Genomic DNA, 23791 nt, shown 5'->3' on the forward strand with positions numbered 1-23791 from the left:
TTTTTGAACTGTAGAAAGATGTACCATTATCTGTCTTAATTTCAGTTAAAATAACTTCTTAAAAGGAAATAAAAGTAAAGAATGGCATTGTCTTGGTTTTGGGTAGAGAAATTTTATCAAACAGTTGTTATAAAATTACATTGGAGAGACATTGATATAAATTCTGAAATGTTTCATCATTAATACTGAAAACTGAAAGTTGTATATCAGATATTTATATGACTTCCCTGTCCTTTAATTTTTATTTACGTAACTACTTGTATATCATACTCAGATTACAATTGTAATTTTTTTAAATGAATTATTCCATATTTTTTCTGTCAAGATCCATTATGTTGGATATCAAGAGTGACAATAGGATAACATCACTGAATGCCCGGACAGGAATAAGAAGTACCTTAACTACTATACTTGACCAGCTTCAGAGATGTCAGAGATCTTTGAATGAGTTTTTGGAGGTACAGTTGACATTAATATAGTTTTCTAAAAAGAAAGGAAGTAAGTTTGAATTTAAATCAACAAAACTGATTTATTTATTTTTTTTATATAGGAAAAACGCTCAGCATTTCCAAGATTTTATTTCATTGGAGATGATGACTTACTAGAAATTTTAGGACAGTCGACAAATCCTATGGTTATCCAGTCTCATCTGAAGAAGCTTTTTGCTGGTAATGTATTAATCTTCATTTCTGAAATGTACTTATTGAGAAATTGGGTTCTTCAAAGCTAAGTAATATGTTGCAGACTTTTTTTCTTTCCACTACTAGACACTAAAGAATTAATGTTTGAGTTTAACAATATGTAACTTCATTGACATTTTCTGATTAATAGGCATTAATAGCGTGAACTTTGATGAAGAATTTAAATACATAGTTGCCATGAAGTCTGTAGAAGGAGAAACTGTGCCACTTAGAAATAAAGTTCTTCTGTCAAATGATGTGGAGGTAAGAAAATCACATCCACCTATGTTCAAGTATCTTTGAGAAATTATTTTGTACTGTAACTTTAGAGATTTTCTCATCTCTTTGTCAGGTGTGGCTAAACAGTTTGGCTTTGGAGATGAAGGAGACCCTGAAAAAAATGTTAATTGACTGTGTTGATGCTGGAAAAAAATCACAAGGTTCAATTGATCCATCACTCTTTCCTTCCCAGGTAGTAGTCGATCCAGTAATGTCACTGTGTAGTCCTAGATTTAACAAATAAGTTATTATTTGAAGTCTCATAAAGAAGTATACCTATGGATTTGGAAGAAAATAACCCAAACAAATCCATTTTATTCGTTTATAGTATAGAGAAATTCTTAAAAATAGGTGTTCTTATAATTGTTTTGTAAACATTTTAAATATTCAAGTCTTTTACATGGCACCTGACTTAACATTCATCTATTTATTGAATTTTATATAAATCTTGATCTTAGTGAATGTTACATGCAGGGCTGCTAAGACTTAGTAACATAAAAAAGCCCTTTTTGAATCTGATTAAAATATAGTTTCTAAAGTTTAGCTGTATAAGCAGAAATAGTCATGAACATGAAATTCTTTTACGCAATTTTGACCAGTAGCACAGAGAATCACACAGAATCACAAAATGAATGGTTGTGGAGGGAGGAGACCTCTAGGGGTCATCTAGTCCAACACCCCTGCTCAAGCAGGTCTGCCTGTAGCTGGTTCTCCTAGGGCCATGTCTGGACAGCTTTTGAATCTTGCCAGGAGTGGAGACTCCACCGCCTCCCTGGGCAGCCTGTGCCAGTGCTCGGTCGCTCTCACAGTACAAAAGTGTTTCCTGATGTTCAGACAGAGCCTCCTTTGTTTCAGTTTATGCCCTTTGCCTCTTGTCCTGGGCACCTCCAAAAAGAGCCTGGCTCTGTCTTCCTAGCACCATCTCTTCAGAATTTTGTAGAAATTGATAAGATGCCCTCCTGGGCCTTCTCTAGGCTGAACAGTCCCAGCTCTCTTAGCCTGTTCTCACAGGAGAGATGCTTCAGTCCCTTAATCAGCTTTGTGAGCCTTCGCGGGACTGTGTCCAGTAAAACACGTGTCCTCGTTGGCTTCTCTGTCACTTGGAAGAGCAGATTGTCATACACGGACTCCAGGAACATCCTGGATTGCTTATGTCCTGCTGTGTTGCCCTTCCAGATATTATTGGAGTGGTGGAAGTCCCCTGTGGGGACCCAGGACGCAGTGAATGTGAGGCTGCTCCTATCTGTCAAGAGGGCCTGATCCACTCGTTCTTCTTAGTCAGATGGCCCGAAAGAGGCACCCACTATAATGGCACCTTGACCTGTCCTCTCTTTAATCCTAACCTGTAAGCTCTCAGCTGGCTCCTTATCCATCCCCAGGCAGAGCTCCAGGCACTCCAGCTGCTCTTCTATGTAAAGTGCAACTCCCCCTCCTCATCTTCCCTGCCTGTTCTTCCTAACATGCCTGTATCTCCCCACAGCAGCACTGCAGTCGCGGGAGCCACCCCAGCTGCACACAGATCTCCAATTCATTATGTTTATTACCCGTAGTGCTTGCACTAGTGTACAGGCACTTCAGAGAGGCACCCCAGCATGTTGAGTTTCTGGAGAGGGTCTGGGGAATTTGTCCATAGTGGTGCCTTGCAGGCGCTTCCTTGCTGCTGTGCAAGTGCTGGAGGTGACCCTGCTTAAGCACCATGTTGTTGTTTTTTGTGATCCCTTCCTGTCGCATCACCTCGTGCCCTTTGCTCGGTGATCCTGTCACTCCCACACAGGACTGTGGGTTACTCTTTCCTTCCACCAGAGTGTAGTTACTGTTACAAATCTTCAGACTGGCATAATTGGTGGAATTTTTTTGTTACTGATCTTTGCAGTTCCAAGTTTGACTAAACCTTCAGAGCTTAGACAGGGCTTTTCTAGTGAACGTAACGTAATTAGAACATAAGTGGACTGTTAGAAACCTGAATGCAAAATACTGTATTAGCAGATCAGTGACGCAAAAAGGCAGAGGTTTTCCTGAGCCTGTTGAGTATGGACTCAGGAAGCCTACAGTATGGTAGTTTTCATCTGACATATCATTTAATGGGAAAAGGTGCTTTAAAAGTTTTGCTATGACATGCTGTAGAACAACTAAAGCGTTTGCTGTATTACATTGCAAGTTTTTGCGAAATTTTGTCAGATTTTAAGGTGGCTACATTTGTTCGTAAATGCATAGCAAATATGTGGCTTTGTATAAAAAAGATACAGTAATATATTTTAAATATCAAACATAATAAGAAATTACAAATTAATTGAAAACCTTCTTTTCTTTGTGTCTTCTGTATTTATAAAATGTAATTTGAACTTTTTCTTCTAAAGATTCTTTCCTTAGCAGAACAAATTAAGTTCACTGAAGATGTTGAAAGTGCTATCAAAGACCATAATCTGCAACAATTAGAATTAGAACTCATGGCTAAACTGGAACATTATACTAGTATTGATAGTAGTATGGAAGATTCTGGGAGTACAGGTATAAAAATTATAATTAATATGTAATTCTTCATAATGACTATGTAGTCGTGTAGTATCGAACCCTGTTTAAACAGGATATTATCTAAATCTGTCTCGATTTGAGTTCATGAAGTTGAGTTACATAATGTTACCCACCTATTACTGCCAAGATTGTGTGTATTTACTATTTCAGATTGTACAATGGATTTTTATTTAATTAAAAATTGTCTTGGAGCACTTATATATTTTAAAACATATTTAATTATTTTTTAATATCTTCTAATATTTTTTGGTTTATTTATTTGCTAATAACTGGTCCTGAGCTACTGAACTGTGCACTAGTGTTATGTTTCACAGGAAATGGCCAAACAGCTGTTGAGGTACATTATGTCATGCCTATATTCTGTAGGTGATTCTTTTTCTATCTTAGATGTATACATCTGTAGTTGAACTAGTAATTCTTGAGTACTTCTGTAGCAAAACCAATAAACTAGTTATTCTCAAGACATGATTGTTCTGAATCTTACGTAGTCCAGCTGGGTCAGAATAGTTATGCCTTTGAGTGCTTATTCCTGTTTTGACCAGAAGGGGGGCTCTGAATTGACTACCTAAGATGTGAAATTCTATAGTGTAGGTTAGGTGAGATGGCCCTTACCCTATGTGTATAAAAAGACTCAATTTGACATGTAGTTGACAATCTTCTACCACATTTATATAGCTGCTTACTGTATTAAATTCTAGTTTAGAATTTATGAACTGTTAACATCTGATATATTAATTAGGAATAAGTTTCGTATCACCTACCTTCAGCAGTCTGTAAGTGTTGTTCTTTATCAAAGCTCCCTTTCTGTGCTCTTTATGTAGCCATTGGAGAAATGTCATCAGATATAGAAAAGTGTTCATTCCACAGTAACTTTTTCATTTGGGTAATAAGTGTAATTTTTGAAGGGAGTTGCCTGATTATCCCCACTTGCTTTGGTTTAATTCCCATCGTGGAATGGTATACTATAGCACATAAACTGGATTTCTTTCAAATTGAACTAGATTAAACAGTATGTTCTCAGAGTACACCTAATGCACTCAATCTGCTAATGAACATTAATTGCACATCGCCCTAATTAGTCTTGAGTAAAATTTCCAGAGAGCGCATAGTATGTTTTTCAGATCCTTAGCAGATCAATTAACAGATTGTCCTGCACTAAGTACTGAAGTGGACATAGCTGTAAATACTCCTGGAATAAAATGCTTTCCAGAAAACCCTCTATCTCTCTGTTGACTGTAGAGGCAGACAAAATCAGTTCTAATGGACTGAATTTACATATGATTCACATTCTCTGTCAGGATCTCATTTTATGCTGCTTGCTTTAGATAATAAATATTTCTATACTTAATTGAAATGTGATCTGAATAAAGTCTGCTGGTAATAGAAAGCAGCACAATGAACTTGAAAATGGGTAATGTACCTTACTACACTGTTGTGTTTTGTTTTTTGGTTTTTTTTGGGGGGGTGTGTGTGGTTATTTGCAGAATCAGGAATCCTTGAGCTCAAGCTTAAAGCTTTGATTCTTGATATCATTCATAACACTGATGTGGTGAAGCAACTGAATCAAGCTCAGGTTCACAATGCTGAAGACTGGGCTTGGAAGAAGCAGCTGAGATTTTATATGAAAGACCAAAAATGTTACGTTCAGATGGTAGATGCTGAACTCCAGTATACATACGAATATCAGGTGCGGTATCTTTAATTTCTACATGGTGGCTTTCATAAATGTGTCAAACACTTTGCCATTTCATACATGATGCTGGTTGCCTCCCAACTGTTACCATTTTTTTCAAGTTTCTTGTGTCCTTAGAATGCTGTTTCACAGAAAATGCTAAAAGTTAGGGTAGTTGTTTTCATTCTTGTGATATTGATGGGGTAAATATAAGTTAGATGGAAAGCAGTAACATCACATAAATATTTTCTACTTTTTTATATGAGAGTGCAGTTTCATCTATGTTGTCCCCTTTTCTGTAATTTAAAAAAAAATTGCACAATGCTTTGAAACTTGATTATAAAATCAGGAAAACTTCATAGCTGTAAACAAATGCGTAGACTTAATAAGACAGTAATCTTGACCATTGTGTTATATTTTCAAGTTAATGACTTCTGAATGAAATTAATGAAATTACATCATCAATGATTTCTGTCTACCAATCAATATACTTTTTTTTTGTTTCTGCAGGGTAATTCCCCTAAACTTGTTTATACACCTTTGACAGATAAGTGTTACCTAACTCTTACTCAGGCTATGAAGATGGGCCTTGGAGGAAATCCCTATGGTCCAGCTGGAACTGGAAAGACAGAATCAGTAAAGGCCTTGGGTGGACTTCTTGGAAGACAAGTATTAGTCTTTAATTGTGATGAGGTGAATGTTTCTGTATAATTCAGGAATTGGATGTCTATGCTCACATATCATAAAACAATTTTATATTCTGGAAATACTTTTGATAATTTGTCAATTTCCGTTAGAATTTGTGGCTCTTTCCAATGGCATGTTTTTTAATAGATGGGAAGGCAGTCTTTTATTATTTTCTTATTTTGATAGTATTCTTTTTAACTTTAAGGGCATTGATGTGCAGTCGATGGGGCGCATATTTGTGGGCCTAGTGAAGTGTGGTGCCTGGGGCTGTTTTGATGAATTCAATAGACTTGAGGAAGCTGTATTGTCTGCAGTATCCATGCAGATTCAGACAATTCAACATGCGTTGAAGAAACATAGTCCTGTATGTGAGATGCTTGGCAAAAAGGTACAGCAAAACTTACTTATTTTTTTCCTATAAAATACTCCATAAATGACAGCGTCAAGCTTAAAAACTTGACTACTGTAACTAAACATAGTCTACCCCACTTTTCTCAATACTGCTTCATATGACAATATACTATTACAATGCACTTCTAATGCTAGGTTGAAATGGATCATAATTCTGGAATTTTTATCACTCTGAATCCTGCTGGAAAAGGTTATGGAGGAAGACAAAAGCTTCCTGATAACCTCAAACAACTTTTCAGGCCAGTTGCTATGACTCATCCAGACAACGAACTTATTGCAGAAGTGATTTTGTATTCAGAAGGCTTTAAGGATGCCAAAATACTTGGCAGAAAATTAGTGGCTATTTTCAGTCTGGCAAGGTGAGCTTGCTTATTTTTTTTTGTCCCCCTTGTCATGTTACCTTTGTAATTCTCTCCCCTCCTGCTTTTATTTCAGCATTGATCTTTTTATTTATCTCACTGCCATCTTGTTTCTTCTCCGTCTAGTGCATGCCAAAGCATGACTGTAGGGATACAATTTATGCATACTTTTTGTTATTTTTCTGTAATATTTTCTGATTTGGGTATTGCAGAAAGCTATGTGTCGGAAACAAAACTAGACATGAAACTGCCGGTACGCAGTCATCTAAAATTTTACATTCAATACAGCTCTTAAATCTCTGTAGATACTAATTTAAATTATAAAATAAAAATACTGGAATATATTGGGAGGTTCAGGTGTGAAAATACCTGGAATGCAGTTATAATCTCAAGGTGGCAAAGTATTGCCCCCCATCACACTTACTAAATATGAATGTGAGTATATGAATACTCACAAGGATTGTGTTGAATTTAGACTCAAATGGCTTTTTGGTTATAAGTATGCATATTAGGGAGAACAGAGTTCAGAGGTTGTAATTAATGCTGTTAGGGACAATAATAAATGCATTGCCTATTGAATATACTCCCTCTGAAAATTTCAGAGTGTCATTGCTTATATCTTTCAAATGAATTTCAGATGGTGCTACTCACCAATTTCTCTTTTGCCCAAAACTATATTATGAGCTTATTCATTCACCAAACAAAAACTTCAGGTGCTGTTGCCTAAAGCTTATTACAGTATTGCTGTTTTTAATTTAGGGAGCTTCTGACACCACAGCAGCACTATGATTGGGGTTTACGAGCATTGAAGACTGTTTTGAGAGGCTGTGGCAGTCTTCTTCATCAGCTGAAGAAAAGTGAAGCAAAGCAAGAAAGTAAGGTTAACCATGCTAAACTTCTGATTGTTTAGCATATCGTACAGGTATCATTCATTACAGCTTTCTTGTTCGCTGGAATTTCAAGAAGCTATGGCTTGTATCTGGAGGCAATTTAGAAAAGAAAAAAGTACCTGTGAAAGTCCTCTTTTATTAGGAGATCACAAAAGACTGTTGTCATATTCTAGATTGAGCTTTTATATGGCAAGAATATAGATATAGGACTTTATTTTGGGTTGGGTTTGAGGGGTTCTCAAAGATTCTTTGTTTTCACTTGGCTTAGGGCAGGAAAGTTGATCCTTTGGTGCTGTCATTATTTATGAGAGATCAGATCATTTTGATTCTATTTGAGGTTTGCTAAAATTGTCACATGGCATTAGATTCAGATTGGTAGACAGAGACAAATATGAGGACAGGTAGAAATGATAGAAATGTATTGGACTAGACCGGGTCACTATTTTTTTCAAGATTTTTGAAATTGTTGTTTAGATGGTAAATGAGTAGGAATTAAAAGTGTGGGATGAATGAGCGTTTTACGTCTTTAGGATACTGCTGCTTCTTGTTCACTTAAATAGCATGTATCTGAAAGTTTTTAGAGACAGGCTTTGTTTACAAATCTTGGCATAACAACTTTAAAGAATTTGTTAGTGACTTGAGTTTGGATTTGCCAAAGAAGGATTACCAGTGCTGTGTTTTAGGGCACATTTTCTTAGTTTCTGTATCACTGTTTCTTGCTATGCTATTTTAGCTTCATATTTAGATATGTGAAATTTGCTGAAATTTGTGTGGTCTGGTTTAAAATATATTTTTCAATAACCCTATGAAAGGCATGGTGGATGGATTTACCTATGTTTTAAACCCATTTTTTCTTTGTGTGTGTGATGTTTTTTGTTGTTTTTTTTTTTAAATCTCTTAGCTTGGGAAGTTCAAGATATTTCCAACAAATATGGTTTCCTGTTTCATTACGTTTGCCTGGATTTTATTTTGCTTGTCTTGAATCAAAATCCTTTGGTGTATTGGCTGTATTCTTAAATGTTGCTTAAACTGAATATTGCTTCTTTTAGTAAAGCAGTTCAACTATTCTAAATCAGGTTCCTCAATGTCAATGTATTTCCTCTTAATCATTTATCATGGTGTTTAAAAAATTTGTCTGTACAAGCATTTGCATTTAAGACATTGTTCGGGACTAAAATCCTTGAACTTTTTCCAAATTTCCCTGTGCCTTTCCCATCATGAGCATCTTTATTTTTCTGGCAGAGTAAGGCTTTCTTGTGGCTGTTTTCATTCTGGTCCCAAAACACTTACATTTCCGTGGTAATTCAGATTCAAGAGGAGTTGTGGGGTGTTGACTTCTGGAATATTCTTAGCTAATTAGGATGCACTTGAGATGGGACTTCAACTCCGCCTCTGACAGTTAAGGTCTAGAATCCGGGTCCTTAATTTCTTTTATGAGTGCCTTTAACAAGTAAGATATTGTGCACTGCTACTCTTCAGCCCACTTTAATGTATAGGTTATTATGCACTATCTGGCCAGCATCATAACCATCTCGTATCTGTATAGAATGCATTTGTAAACATAAGCGATACTTATAGTAAGGCACTCGTCTAGCTTCCAAGTAGAGCAGTACATGAACTAGAATATAGTCTGCTCCCTGATTCCACCTTCAATGTCTTAGCAGTATGGGCTCAAGTGCTGATACATTCCATGGAAAAAAAATCCCATCAAACGGCTTGAAATTGATCTGACTTCTTTGCTTTTATTTCCAGTTAATGAAAGTCACATGGTGGTTCAAGCTTTGCGGCTTAATACCATGTCAAAGCTTACCTTTGCGGACTGCGCCCGTTTTGATGCACTGGTTAAAGATGTATTTCCTGGCATTGACTTTAAAGATGTAGAGTATGCTGAGTTAACTACAGCTTTACAACAAGTCTTTGAAGAAGCAAACTTGGAAATTATAAGCACCCAGGTAAACATCAACTACAGCAACAAAAGATATATGAGTTAGTCTGATTTAGACCTGATTAATATTGCATTCATTTGACTCATTTCAGTTTACTTTTGAAACAAATCTTTTATAAAAAAACGAGAATAACTGATAGTTAGATTCTAATTGCATGTATATAAAAAGCAGATGTGTGTGTTTGAAGAACGGTAGATCAGTTGTATAACTGAAAGAAAAGTAGTGCAAGGAAAATTAAGATGTGAACATGTGACACAGTTTCGTTCAAGCCAGGTACAAACACCAATGAATGTTTTGGACAGTGAAAGAATTAAACATGTGAAAACTTGTTTTTATCAGTCAATTTTGTCTCTCATATTTATTTAATGTAGAGCTGGATAAACTTTTGTGACTAAATTTTCATTAATTTCTCATTAAAAATGTGCTTAAAGGGGGCTAATATTTTTGTATCAGTAATTTAGTGAAAGGCTTCTAACATGCAAAATTAAATTTCTTGATATTCTTTAGTATCATAACTTTAATGACTTAAGCAAATATCTAGTGTAGTGTTTAAAAAAATAAAATTCTAGAAACAAAATGACTGCATGTAAAGTAAATTGGAAAAACATTAAAAAAACATGATTGAATTTTTTTTTTAGCTTTGCAGCTTCACATAGCCATTATCTCTTTTATTATCTAGATCAAGAAGGCTTTGGAATTATATGAACAATTACGTCAAAGAATGGGTGTAGTTATTGTAGGTCCAAGTGGTGGAGGTAAATCAACACTCTGGCGGATGTTAAAGACAGCACTTGGTAAAACTGGGAAAGTAGTGAAACAGTATACTATGAATCCTAAAGCTATGCCTCGACATCAGTTACTAGGCCATATTGACATGGATACCAGAGAATGGTCTGATGGTGTGCTTACAAATAGTGCTCGACAGGTGGTACGAGAGCCTCGAGGTATGTCTGTGAGGGAGTTATACATCATTATGCTTAAATTACTGAAATTGTTGATTTTGAGATACATTTTTATATTATGTTATTGTTTGTGGACAGCATAAGGTAAGAAAAACTTTTGGTGACAATCATAGTCAAGAACACTGATATATACATTCCAAATTTTATGATAAGAAAGCAAAAAGAGCAGCAGGTAAAGCATGTAAGGAATATCTTCATAGAACTTACGTTTAAGTTATAATGAAGGAAGAGTATTAACTAGTGTTAAAATAGCAAGAGATGATATTCTCAGTGTTTTTCTAGGATTTGATATTTTATTTTTGTGTCTGGAAATAGACGTTACTTCATGGATAATTTGTGATGGTGATATTGATCCTGAATGGATTGAATCTTTGAATTCCGTTTTGGATGACAACAGATTGTTGACTATGCCCAGTGGAGAAAGAATTCAATTTGGCTCAAATGTCAACTTTATATTTGAAACTCATGACCTTAGCTGTGCCTCTCCTGCTACAATATCTCGAATGGGAATGATCTTTCTGAGGTAAGTCACAGGAGTATTATGTACTTTTAAAGTAAGCAAATGTACTTACTTTTCTTGAAAGGCAGTCTAAAGTAGATGGAGCAATTTAATTACTTGCTTACACTTAGAAAACAAATCACTAGGGAAGTTTGCTTTAGGTTGCATGTCCCTTCTGCTCTGTCATATTATAATCTTTTGGCTAATATATATCAGATTTTTTGAAAAAGACATGGTGGATTCTTTGTCTGTGTTTGACCCTTAGAGAGCCCAAATATTGGTTAGAAATTCTTGCTAAAGTATTTTCCTGAACTTTTCCTGGAATTTTGTTGTTCCTTTGAACCTGTCTATGTGCAGATGTGGATGCCTTGTATTTGTCTGAATCTTGTTTTGCTTTGACTTAGTGATGAAGATACAGATCTTAATTCTCTGATAAAATCTTGGCTAAGAAGTCAGCCTGAAAAATGCAGATACAACCTTGAAAATTGGATTGGGGACTATTTTGAAAAGGCTTTAAACTGGGTTGTGAAGAAGGTTAGTAACTGAATATTTAATCAAATTTCAGCTTTGTTAGCAATGATCCATTTTTCTAGTGTAACACTGAAGAGATTATTAATATTTTTAAATTTTAAGTAAAAAAAAAACCAAACAACAAACCTCAGTGCTTTTTTGATAGCTGTTTTCTTAATAAGATTAATACTGGAACTATTCTAATCAATTTCCGAAACCTGATTGCTGTACTGAAATTTTTGAAACATTTAATAGAGTTTTAAATAATTAACTGCATATATTTCTATGAAACTTGAGATCTGTCTCTAATGTTCCGTACCAGACATTTTTCTATATGTTTTCAAAGATCTGAAAGGTACAAATGTCTAAACTAAAAAATGGAAAAGTAAAGAAATTGTTTTTCTAGATATAAGTTATTGTCTATAACAAAAAAAACCCAAACAACCAACCCTAAAATTTGAAAAGATGCACAATGTAGACTGAAGCTTGTAAAAGGTTGGGGAGAAATGTAATGCTAGAAACCTAAAAAGATTGGTAAAGGCATATCTAAAAAAGTAGTCTGATTGTTCAGAATGCTAAATATTAATGGCTTCCACTAATCTGTCCTGGATTTAATATATAACTTTAGCTCTTTAGGTTTCTACTCAAAACCTTAACTGAAAGATGTTTTAATAGACAAAAGGTAATGTATAATTACAATATTAAAAAAAGCATAGTCCAAAACCTTATACATTATCTGAATTCTGTGATTCTGGGGTCTACATCAAGATAATTGTTCTGCATGTGCTAGATTTTCTTAAGGATTCTACATGTTTCCCTACCTCCACTTCTGCTTCTGGAGTTGCATTTGCATTGAACAAATGGCTTGTGATGCACAAAACATTATTTAGGAGACATCCCCACTGCTGTGGCTAGTGAGCTAGTGTTTGGGAGACTTGCATTACTTCCCCTTGGGGAACGTATATGGTCGTGTTGTGTTTTTAATATTATTTCCTCTCTTGGTTCTTTCACCCATGGAGATTTTTAGACTTTAAAAAGTATCTTCAGGGAGATGCAGAGGAAAAACAATGACACTGATCCTGAGGCTGCAAATCCCCTTTGGTGCTGAAGGGCAAAATCCATAAAGAATCTGTACAGGAGAGGGGTTTTCAGTATACAGTTATGGTGATTTCTTATAGATTCTGAAAATCTGTAAGGAAAGTTCTGATTGCTTATCCTCAAATGCATCAATACTTGGTCTGGAATTAAAACTTCCAAATCAATGCTTAAAAATAATTGCTTGTTAAGTGAATTTTGTAGAACAGCTTCAGTGCTGAGATCTTTAATTGTTTGTGGAAGTGTCAAAGAGCAATGAGTGATAGGCTGCTAGCAATAAATCACATTTATTTTTAGGAATATATTTACATCTACTACAACTTACAACTTGCAATTTACAGAATGACTTTGTGGTAGAAACAAGTTTAGTTGGAACTGTGATGAATGGACTGTCTCATCTTCATGGGTGTACAGATCGTGGAGAGTTTATTATTAACTTGTTACGTGGTCTTGGTGGCAATCTCAACATGAAATCACAACAAGAATTTGCAAAAGAGGTAATAATCTTTTTCAGCAAGTTTTTTAAGAACTTCTCAATATATGTAATAGGAGTAGTGATTTTCTGTCTTCTAACCAATACAGATTTACAGTAATGGAATATCTGTGCTCTAATTTATTTGCAATCTGTGTTGTCTGTAGGGAAATAGCTGAGAAGTAGAGGAATGTTTCTTACTTCAGTGATAGGCTGCTAAGTGCATCCAGCCCAGACAGCAATCCTTTGGTGATGCACCAAGAGATACGGAATGGCCTCTGTCCACACTCTTTTATGCAAGGACCCACTATAGCAGTTTCTGAGTCTGTATATGTAATACAGATTTATTTTGTGTGTTTTTTCCTCTTTAGAATGCTTGAAATAGTAACGTGAGGGCTTTGTTGCACCTCGTCAGGGAGGTGATCTTAAAGCATTATTTTGAAGTTAGGTATTGTATGCACTGGGATATGGTTCTATCTTTGTGTAGATACTTGAGGGCATAAGGACTAGGGGTTAGTGTTGGAAAACTGTGGTTATACTTGTCCATAGTGTCTACAAAAGTCTGTCCCTGGAGATAATTATCTCCACAATCACACTTGAGTTTTGTGTTGGAGAGAAGGAAATAGCTCCTTCCAAAACACAGCCTGAAGCTAAACCATATATACAGAGCAGATGGTAAAGGTTTAGATTCAGCTTCTGGAATTAGCTATTGATGCATGTGAAAGAGTTATCTCGTTCTCATGATAATTTTTATGTACATTGCCTAATATGAAAGACAGTTTATATAAAGCTTTGCTAAATACAATTTATTTTATGCTCTTTATATTACGAAACAGTAATATGTAGAAGAGTAATATGTTATTGTTTATTTAAGGACTTAATCATAAAGTGTATACATAATGATTGAATTTTCAAAGACAGCATTAGAACTATCAAATCAAAGAACTGAATGTTTAAATTTAAAGAATTATTCTTTGAGCATCCTTTAGATTATCTCAAAATTGTAGATCTTGTCATTAGGAGTATGGATTTAACTGAAGCTTTATTTTTTTTAAAGATCTTCAGTTGGGCAGGAGAATCTCCACCAGATCCGAGGAAGCCCCTGGACACATATTATGACACAAACACTGGACAGCTAATGCTATATCAGCTGAAAAAACCTGAAAATCTGACAGCTGAGGACTTCAATAATCTCCAAACACTTCCCGTCATCCAAACCCCTGACATGCAGAGAGGTTTAGATTACTTTAGACCCTGGCTAGACTTTAACAAAAACCAGCCATTTCTTCTTGTGGGTCCTGAAGGATGTGGAAAGGGGTAAAGAGTATTTCCTATTTTAAGCAAAATATACTTCTAGCTATTTGATAAAGTTTGTTATAATGATTTTATCATACAACTTTCTGCTAGAATATCACTTGTTTAGGCTACTAATGAAACAAACTTTCTGTAGCGGTAAATAAGTAAATACTTATGAAGATCTACAGGGAAAGTTCAGGCTTCCACTATGCATTTAAGACATCTGAATGAGTCTTTTACATATGAAATGGGACCTTTGGAAAACCTGTGTTGTCATGGAGCAACAGCTGAAAGGCACATGAGGTATCTGATATCATCTCAAGAGGCACTATGTGCCTGTGTGCAGGCAACTGAATTTACCTCATCCTGTTGCCTGTCTTAGGGTCCTTATTTAGAAGGTTGGATCATATTGTATGAGGTATTTAGATTCATAGAGTCATTTAGGTTGAAAAAGACCTTAAAGATCATCAGGTCCCATTGTTAACCCAGCGCTGCCAAGTTTGTCAGTAGAGGTGTCCCTAAGCACCACATCTATGCATTTTTCAAATACCTCCTGGAATGGTGATTCCACCCCCTCCCTGGGCAGCCTGTTCCAATGTTTCACCACCCTTTCTGTGAAGAAATGTTTCCCAATATCCAATGTAAACCTCCCCTGGCACAAATTGAGGCCGTTTCATCTAGTTCTGCCACTTGTTATCTGGGAGAAGAGACTGACTGCCACCTGTCTACAACCTCCTTTCAGGTAGTTGTAGAGAGCAATAAGGTCCCCTCTGAGTTTCCTCCCCTCCAGACTAAACACCCCCAGTTCTCTTAGTCACTCCTCATAAGACTTGTGCTCCAGACCCTTCACCAGCTCCGTTGCCCTTCCCTGGACATGCTCCAGCACCTCAATACCGCTCTTGCAGTGAGGGGCCCAAAACTGAACACAGGATTCGAGGTGCGGCCTCACCAGCGCTGAGTATGGGGAGGTGATCACTCCCCTTGTCCTGCTGCCCACACTATTTTGTTTGCAAGCCAGGATGCTGTTGGCCTTCTTGGCCACCTGGGCACACGGCTGGCTCATGTTCAGCTGGTTGTCAACCAACACTTCTAGGTCCTTTTCCACCAGGCAGCTTTCCAGCCACCCTTCCCCAGGCCTGTAGCGTTGTGTGGAGCTGGTGTGACCCAAGTGCAGGACCTGGCACTGAGCTTTGTTGAGCCTCAAACAATTGACCTCGGCCCAACAGTCCAGCCTGTCCAGATCCCTCTGCAGAGCCTTCCTGCGCTCAAGTGGATCAACATTCCTGCCCAGCTTGGTGTCGTCAGCAAACTGACTGAGGGTGCACTCAATCCCCTTGTCCAGATCATCGTTAAATGTATTAAACAGGACTGGTCCCAATACTGAGCGTTTGGGAACACCACTTGTGACCAGCTGCCAGCTGGATGTAACTTGCTTCACCACCACTCTTTGGGCTTGCCATCCAACTGGCTTTTTATCCATTATGGAGCACACCTGTCCAAGTCATGAGCAGCCACTTTCTCCAAGAGAATTCTGTGGGAGAGAGAGTCAAAGGATTTACTAACGTGCAGATAGATATCATCCACAGCCTTTCCCTTGTTCACTAGGCAGGTCATCTTGTCATAGAAGGAGATCAGGTTCATCAAGCAGAACCATGCTGGCTGTGTCTGGTCCACTGGTTGTCCTGCACACGCTACATGATGGCACTCAGGATGATCTGCTCTGTAACCTTCCCTGGCACCGGGGTCAGGCTGACAGGCCTCTAATTCCCCAGATTCTGCTTTAAGCCCTGCTTGTAGATGGTCATCACACTGGCTAACCTCCAGTCTTCTGGGACCTCCTCAGTTAGCCAGGACTATTGATAAATGATGGAGAGTTGCTTGGCAAGCTCCTCTGCCAGCTGCCTCAGTACCCTTGGGTGGATCCCATTTGTGCATGTCAAAGTGGAGCAACAGGTCACTGACAGTTTCCTGCTGCTCCACTTAGGACAGGTATTTGTTTTGTGTAGCTGTATACTGCACTTCTGTTGAACTTCTTGAACGGAAAAATGTTATAATTTTAAACATAAGGATGTTTAATTCAGCAAACCTCATGCATCACTTATTACATTAATACAGGATGTAGTATATGCTTTTTCATTCAAAAGCTATACAATATCTTTGGATACACAGTATTTTAATGCATTTATGTATTACTTGTGCATATATGTATGTACACATTTGCTTTTCTAGGATGCTGCTTCATTATGCGTTTTCTCAACTCCGATCCACTCAGATTGCTACCATTCACTGCAGCGCACAAACTACTTCTCAACATCTTCTACAAAAATTAAGTCAAACTTGCATTGTAATCAGTACAAACACTGGACGAGTATACAGACCAAAGGACTGTGAAAGGCTTGTTTTGTACTTAAAGGACATCAATCTACCCAAACCTGATAAATGGGGAACAAGCACTCTTGTGGCTTTTCTGCAGCAGGTGAACACTTATGTCTGTTAACTATAGAGAGACTTATGTGTAATGGAAATAATTTTGCGTAAGTAGTAAATACCTGTGTTGATTATTTTCAGAATTAAAAACCTGCACCTGTATTGACATGAGTTTTGTTTGTATTTTGATAGAATACGTAGGTGTCGGCCAAAAATAAGATACTGGTTTTATTTGGTGTATATGCATAAGTAAATAAAGACGGTGCTCACCTCAGTTATAATGTTATTAGTTATATAAATATAATTAGTTACACGAATCATCAGGAGTAGTCAGCATGGATTCAACAAGGGCAAGTCATGTTTGACCAACTTGATAAACTTCTATGATGAAGTGAAGGAGCTGGTGGTTGAGGGGAGAGCAGTGGATATAGTCTACCTGGACTTCGCTAAGGCTGTTGATGCTGTTTCGCAAAAGATCCTCACAGAAAAGCTGTTGATGCGCAGGCTGGGTAAGCAGATAGTGAGGTGGGTTGAAAACTAGCTGAACAGCCAGGCCCAGATCAGTGGCACAAAGCCTAGCTGGAAGGCAATACAAGTTTAACATCTTCATTAATGATCTGGACAATGGGGCAGGGTGTACCTTCAGTCAGTTTGCAGCTGATACCAAACTGGGGGTAGTAGTATACCTCTTGCAATTAAGATAACAGTAATAATGGTATACTTCTTACTATTTTTTTTTTTTGTACAATATTCTGTTGGCTTTCTTGTAATGATTTTTTTATTTAATTATTAAAGGTTCTTACATATCAAGGATTTTATGATGAAAATCTAGAATGGGTTGGTTTAGAAAACATCCAAATTGTGGCTTCCATGTCTGCTGGAGGAACATTAGGAAGACATAAACTTAGCTCCAGATTTACTTCTATTGTTCGTCTCTGTGCAATTGAGTAAGTATGTGGAAATTGTTTTGACTGTCAGAACTCCGATTTAGCCTGTGTTTATAGGGCCCTTGATCAATTCAGTCTTTATGAAGATGTTGCTGTTCTAGTCTTTCATGTTTTGAGATCTTTCAGCTTGAGATCTTAAGATTTGGTGCTGTTTGGTGCCTCTTGGCAAGAGAAACCAGCTAAGGAGCAACCACTTGATAGTGTAGTGTTGGAAATATGTTTCCTGTTAGATGATTTTGCTTTCATTAAACTGTATTCTGTAGCTTTATATTAAGGTGCTGTTTGGTTACCAAATTAGATAAATTGGAAAGAAGTTTGTTTGTTTGTTTTTAAGTTTGAACACATTTACAGATGAATTTAGAAAATTTCTGAGGGTGGCCTATTGTAATAAAATTATAATTTTAGTTAGCTGCTAGATGTAGATACTATTCATTGAAATTTCTCAGTAGTTGTGTATATAACTTTGAATCTTTTTTAATAAAAAACCTAACAATAATAGTCCATAGCGATTACTTCTTTTTTCTATTGTAGCTATCCAGAGAGAGACCAACTGCAAACTATTTATAGTGCCTACTTGGAACCTGTATTACAAAAAACCCTAAAGAATCACCCTGTTTGGGGTTCTTTACCAAAAATACATCAGCTAGCAGGATCTATGGTTCATGTATATGAACAGGTATGGAAATTTAATTTCTTGTTTCAAGGAGATGGAGAATTCAGATTTTATTTTTTTTAAATAAATAGCTTTTGATATTAAGATAATAAAAGGGTTTATCAGTTTTAAAAACCAGGTTTATATCCTTTTCGTAATGTTGATATCAATTTTAGAGCTACTTATTTGCAGAGAATCCTACGTATTAGAGGCAAACTTAGTAAGTGGTAAATGCTCTTGCTTTCCCACGGGCTTATTTTATGATTTTGACAAGTATCTTAACCCATCTATGCTTTCAGTTGCTGATTTATAAAATGTGGATACTAGTGTTTTCCTACTTAATGGATGAGGAAACAGTGTACTTTAAAGATTGTTATGTGCTTAAATGTTATGGATGCTGTTATGAATAGAGAAGAGAGATATATGAGAGTATAGTCCTTTACATCAAGGACTACCTATTAAAATTTTACACTATTAAAAATAGGTGTTTAGACACAAAAGTTTATTTTATTCTCCCAGTTACGATTTTACTAACTTCTATGTAGCAAAACAAGTACTTGCTTTTCTTAATCATGTAAATAGCCTTACAGAGGCAGGTACTGTGGGGATATAAGTGCTCAATGTATGTTCCAAGGATGTGTGCATGTCCCCATCTAGGTAGAACCATGATGTAAACCTGGTCTTTATGACTGGGATGTGGGTATAGTCACTGGCTAGCATGTGCTGGTTAGCAGGAGTTTCATATGATATTATAAATTTATTCTAGGAAATCTAAGTTTAAATTTCATCACACTAGGGCCAAGTGACTGATGTAAGGCAGTTATTCTTTGAATTAAAGAGAGTTAGCATTTCTGTGAGTCTTGTAGTGATTAAGTGTTACTGATTTAGGTAGATTTTTATGATACTTTTGTATTTCCTTTGCATTTTAAATTTGTTATTGCTTTAAAATATGTGTTTTGTCTAATAATACTGTACTAAGAGACCTAGGTGATGTGCAGTTGTTTGCATCAAAAAAATGTATAAAGGAAATGTTCTAATTATGAGAAAATCTTTTGGGGTCAGAAACAAGTTTTAAATAATTCAGCTCTGTACTTTGCAAACAAACTAAAGAGTGCATTAATAAAATATCTAAATATATAGACCAAATAGAACACTAATTTATCTGTTCTTGTAGAAAAATTTAAAGATACATTCCCAAGTGCTTTCCATTTTAAAACATCATTTTCCTTCCCTCCCAACTTCCATTTTTAGGTACGAATGAAATTCACGGTTGATGATCACAGTCATTATCTTTTTACACCACGTATTCTTACTCAGTGGGTTCTTGGTTTATTCAGATATAAATTAGCAGGTGGTAAGTCACTTATTTGATTTTCATTGATAAAGCAGTTCTAAAATGTCCTGAATTATTATTGATATCAGTCTTACTGTCGACTCCACATGCAACTAATTCACCTATGGTACTCTTCCTAAACTGTCAAATGTCTGTAACAAATGCCTGACAGTTTATTCCATAACTTATAGTAAACAAGTTTAAAGAATTCCAATGACGTTTTAAAATATGTGTGGGAGCTATTTATAGATTAAGAGAAGTTAGTAGGTTGGGACTGCATTCTCTACTATGGGAACTTGAAGTATACCCCATAGTTTCTGCGATTCTTTTTTCTGGGTTTTTAGGTTTTGGGTTGGGCTTTTCTTGAGCGTAAGCCTTTTTTTCTCAATTCCCAGAGACTTGCCTCTCATGCTTGTCTTTTTATACGTGGTTGTATAAACCCAGTCAGGTGATTGTGGAACTACAACTGATCCACATTATCTACGACCCACTTAACAAAAGAAGAATATGACTACCCTTAAACACATAGAAATCACCTAGAAAACTATCTCATCTGTGTAAAAGTTTACAAATATCTATATAACAGTCTAAGTATTCTCACAATTGGGGAATGCGTGATAATTAGTTGTCCTGTTTTCAGCTGGGACAGAGTTAATTTTCATAGTAGCTGGTGTAGTGCTGTGGTTTGGATTTGGTGTGAGAACAAGGCTGATAGCACACTATTTGGTTGTTGCTATGTAATGTTTATATTGAGTCAAAGACTTTTCAGTTTCTCAGGCCCTGCCAGCAAGAAGGCTGCAGGGGCACAAGAAATTGGGAGGGACACAGCTGGTACTTACCCAAACTAGCCAGAGGGGTTTTCCATACCATTGAACATCATGCCAAGTATGTAAGCTGGGGGAAGAAGAAAGGGGGGGTGGGTGGGTGGGGGGGGGAAATACGTTCAGAGTTATGGTGTTTGTCTTCCCAAGTAACCATTGTGTGTGATGGAGGGAGCCCTGCTGCCCTGGGGATGGCTGAGCACCTGCCTGCTAATGGGAAGTGGTGAATGAATTCCGTGTTCTGCTTTGTTTGTGTGCTCGGCTTTAAACCGTCTTTATCTCAACCCATGAGTTTTCTCACTTTCCCTCTTCCGAATTTGGAAGTGGTGAAATTTGTAATGGTATTCAGTTTTGTGTGCTTTTCCAAATAGACAGCATAGACTTCTCTTTACTCTTGTTTTTGTCTCTGAAATTGCTATTATTACTAGATCATTAGCAATTACTCCTTATTGTGTTTTAGCTCTTACATTAATTAAAGGGTCACTTAGAGGGCTGCTTAAAGAGTATAAAAGAGATAAGAATGTTGTGCTCACTTTCCATTTGTTTTCTGGCATCATCAGATAGTATAAATGCAGCTGGAATGAGGTCAGAAAAGCTACACTGACCATCAATGAATGGGTGATATCCACCCATTTAAGTACTCCATTGCTGTATTTGAGGATGACATACGCATATGCTTTTTCAGTGGTGAACAATATGGCATGTCATTTACTCATCTTCCTTCTTACTTTTGTGAACAATATTGAAGCTTTGTATTCTCTAGCATTTCGTAATACAGACTGTTTAGAGTATTTGTTGTTATTTTAGTATTTGTTACCAGTCTTCCCCTTTAAAACAGTCTTCTGGATTTTTTTGGGTTCATTGCCTGGAATTTTGCTTCTAATTTTTGTGTGCAACACCTTCTTCATTTTCATTAGAATGCTGACACTAAACTGGAGAATAGAATGTTTTAATAGAATATGTTTCATTTTATCTTGTAATGATTCATAAAGATATTATTAAAAAACACTTTGTAATGTTTACTTATTTTTTTTATTTCTTCCTTACTGGTGCTGTCCTGCTGGTATGTAATTTCACTTACTCATTTTCAATTTCATAATTTGAAATGGAAAATTTGAGAAATGTAAGATTTATTATAAATATATAAAGTTACATCTCTCCTTAAATTTTGTAGGATCATCGATCCAAACTGCAGACTATATTTTGGAAATTGTTGCTTATGAAGCACATCGTTTGTTCCGTGACAAAATTGTTGGCGTCAAAGAACTTAATGTATTTGATAATGTTTTGATAAAAGTGTTTCAAGGTGATTGGGGCTCAGATGTTCTGGACAATATGGCAGGTAAACCACTTCAGGCATACTACACAAATTTGAAATATTTTTTTTAACTGCCTAATCAAATCAGTCTGATCAAGTCAGATAACATGTGAACTGAGCACCTGAACTTTTGAATGTTTCCTTTTATTTTCACAGATATTTTCTATGTAACTTGGGGAGCTAGTCAAGAGGCCTTCATCACCTCAGGACAAGCACTACCACCACATGGGCGGCCACTTGGCAGACTAAACTCGACAGACCTGAAAGATATTATTCAAAAAGTGAGACGAGATTAAGGAATAAACACAGCAAGGATTCACAGCAATTATTGTAGACATTCTTTGCAGGAAGTAACAGGCTAGCACCAGGTTTAGGGTGAGATCTGCTGCTTGTTCAAGGAATAATCTTTTGCATTTGCTCAAGTGAGGGAAGATCTGTGGGTCTATGTGGCAGGCAGTAGGAAGTATCATGCAGCAAGGTTATTTTAATGAAAGGGCATCAGTCACATTTCCTGGTGATTTATAAGAGTTTGATGAACAACATTTTAAGAAACATTGATGTGCGTATATGTCTGTGTATTGTTTGAGTACCAAAGTGTTTTATTAGACACTTATCTTCTGAATTTGTAATTGTCTAATGTAATTTTTATTTCAAGAAATACAAATGGATTGTTTGGAGATCTGGCATGCTTTAAACAGTAAAGTACAAACATGAACCTAATGAGGAAATGCAAATATGTTAACTCTGCTAGGCTGACTGATCTTCAGGATGAGAGCTTTGAGATCATCTCCCTTTATTAGTAGTGTTTGATGGACTGCTGTTGTAGATGTGAATCTACTCCCTTTCCTTAACTGTCAATTTGTGAACAAGAGACAACATGGGAAATGATGAAGTTCAGTAGCCGTAGTAATCAGTTTTTTTCCTGACTACACAATTACAGTAGGCTTCAAAGATGAGGTTTTATTAAATACAACAAGGCCAGAATTTGACCTTAGGATCTGTTGTTATGTGTGTGTTTCACTAGGAAATTCCATAATCTGCAATTATGCAGCAATTAGCTGCCTAAACCACTCTTCTAAGTTATGTATTAATTATCTGTAGTCAGAGACGCAGCTCAGACTTTGTTCTAGTCCATTGTTTAATTTTAATTTATCCAGTGGTAGATTTCTATTTCAATATATCGAAAATTCTAGAGCATCCTGGTGCTGGGAATAATGGGATCTGTTCGTTACTGGTAAAAGGTATGCAAGGTATTTAAATTCTGTCATATAAATAATTTATTTATAATGAATACCAACATGGTCTCTTAAGCTTTCAAGCCCTTCTTTTCTAAACTTAAATGTTGGATGTTTTCATATCTTACTACTTTTATTTATTATTGATTATTGCTGAAAACATTTCTTTTTGGTTTTTTTAAAGGGCATTATTCATTATGGCAGAGACAAAAAACAGATAGAGATTTTACTGTTCCAAGAAGTCCTCAGTTATATGTCTAAAGTGGACAGAGTACTAAGCTTTCCTGGAGGATCACTTCTTTTGGCAGGACGGAGTGGTATAGGTCGTCGAACAGTTACCTCTTTAGTTAGTCATATGCATGGAGCTGTTCTGATTACTCCCAAAATTTCCAGAGGCTATGAGATGAAGCAGTTCAAAAATGATCTTAAATATGTAAGTCACTCAGTGTCTTCCATTTTTCAGTGTTGTAGATGTGTATTAAAAAAAAGAATATGGGGAATTTTGAAGGACAACAGAGTGTTGCATGAAGAGGTATTTTAAGAAAAGCAAAATGTCAACAGTCTCAATGAAACAAGTAGACTTTTAGAAATTCTCAGTGTTTAGATGTGTGTTATGCTGTTCTTTATAGTAATTACCTGAAACTCTACTTTTTTGAATACCAGACCTGTTTTTATGAGTGTTGTGGACTTCATAAATTCTGAGTTTGTGAATATTGGAAAGGTGTTTTTCATGTGTATATTTTCATATTTGTATATATTTTTATTTTT

At 36.3% G+C, this 23791-nt stretch overlaps 1 protein-coding gene across 1 annotated transcript in view; it reads left to right on the forward strand.

Annotated features, from left to right (window-relative positions):
- LOC121081980 (cytoplasmic dynein 2 heavy chain 1-like) overlaps positions 1 to 23456 on the forward strand; it is a gene marked incomplete at both ends in the record, with an annotated part of 34311 nt that extends 10855 nt beyond the window's left edge. Inside the window, 23 exons of the mRNA XM_040581310.1 lie at positions 326 to 458; positions 551 to 668; positions 832 to 944; positions 1033 to 1152; positions 3317 to 3467; positions 4976 to 5178; positions 5674 to 5856; positions 6056 to 6238; positions 6397 to 6620; positions 7380 to 7495; positions 9263 to 9462; positions 10136 to 10400; positions 10734 to 10941; positions 11322 to 11451; positions 12864 to 13019; positions 14052 to 14311; positions 16520 to 16766; positions 17513 to 17664; positions 18196 to 18340; positions 19568 to 19670; positions 21645 to 21812; positions 21945 to 22069; positions 23208 to 23456. Coding sequence (XP_040437244.1) covers positions 326 to 458; positions 551 to 668; positions 832 to 944; positions 1033 to 1152; positions 3317 to 3467; positions 4976 to 5178; positions 5674 to 5856; positions 6056 to 6238; positions 6397 to 6620; positions 7380 to 7495; positions 9263 to 9462; positions 10136 to 10400; positions 10734 to 10941; positions 11322 to 11451; positions 12864 to 13019; positions 14052 to 14311; positions 16520 to 16766; positions 17513 to 17664; positions 18196 to 18340; positions 19568 to 19670; positions 21645 to 21812; positions 21945 to 22069; positions 23208 to 23456 — 3952 coding nt within the window. The remainder of the gene's footprint in view (positions 1 to 325; positions 459 to 550; positions 669 to 831; positions 945 to 1032; positions 1153 to 3316; positions 3468 to 4975; positions 5179 to 5673; positions 5857 to 6055; positions 6239 to 6396; positions 6621 to 7379; positions 7496 to 9262; positions 9463 to 10135; positions 10401 to 10733; positions 10942 to 11321; positions 11452 to 12863; positions 13020 to 14051; positions 14312 to 16519; positions 16767 to 17512; positions 17665 to 18195; positions 18341 to 19567; positions 19671 to 21644; positions 21813 to 21944; positions 22070 to 23207) is intronic.
- Between the last annotated feature and the right edge of the window lie 335 nt (positions 23457 to 23791).

Source organism: Falco naumanni, unplaced genomic scaffold (genome assembly GCF_017639655.2).
Source record: "Falco naumanni isolate bFalNau1 unplaced genomic scaffold, bFalNau1.pat scaffold_100_arrow_pat_ctg1, whole genome shotgun sequence".
Classification (NCBI taxonomy): domain Eukaryota; kingdom Metazoa; phylum Chordata; class Aves; order Falconiformes; family Falconidae; genus Falco; species Falco naumanni.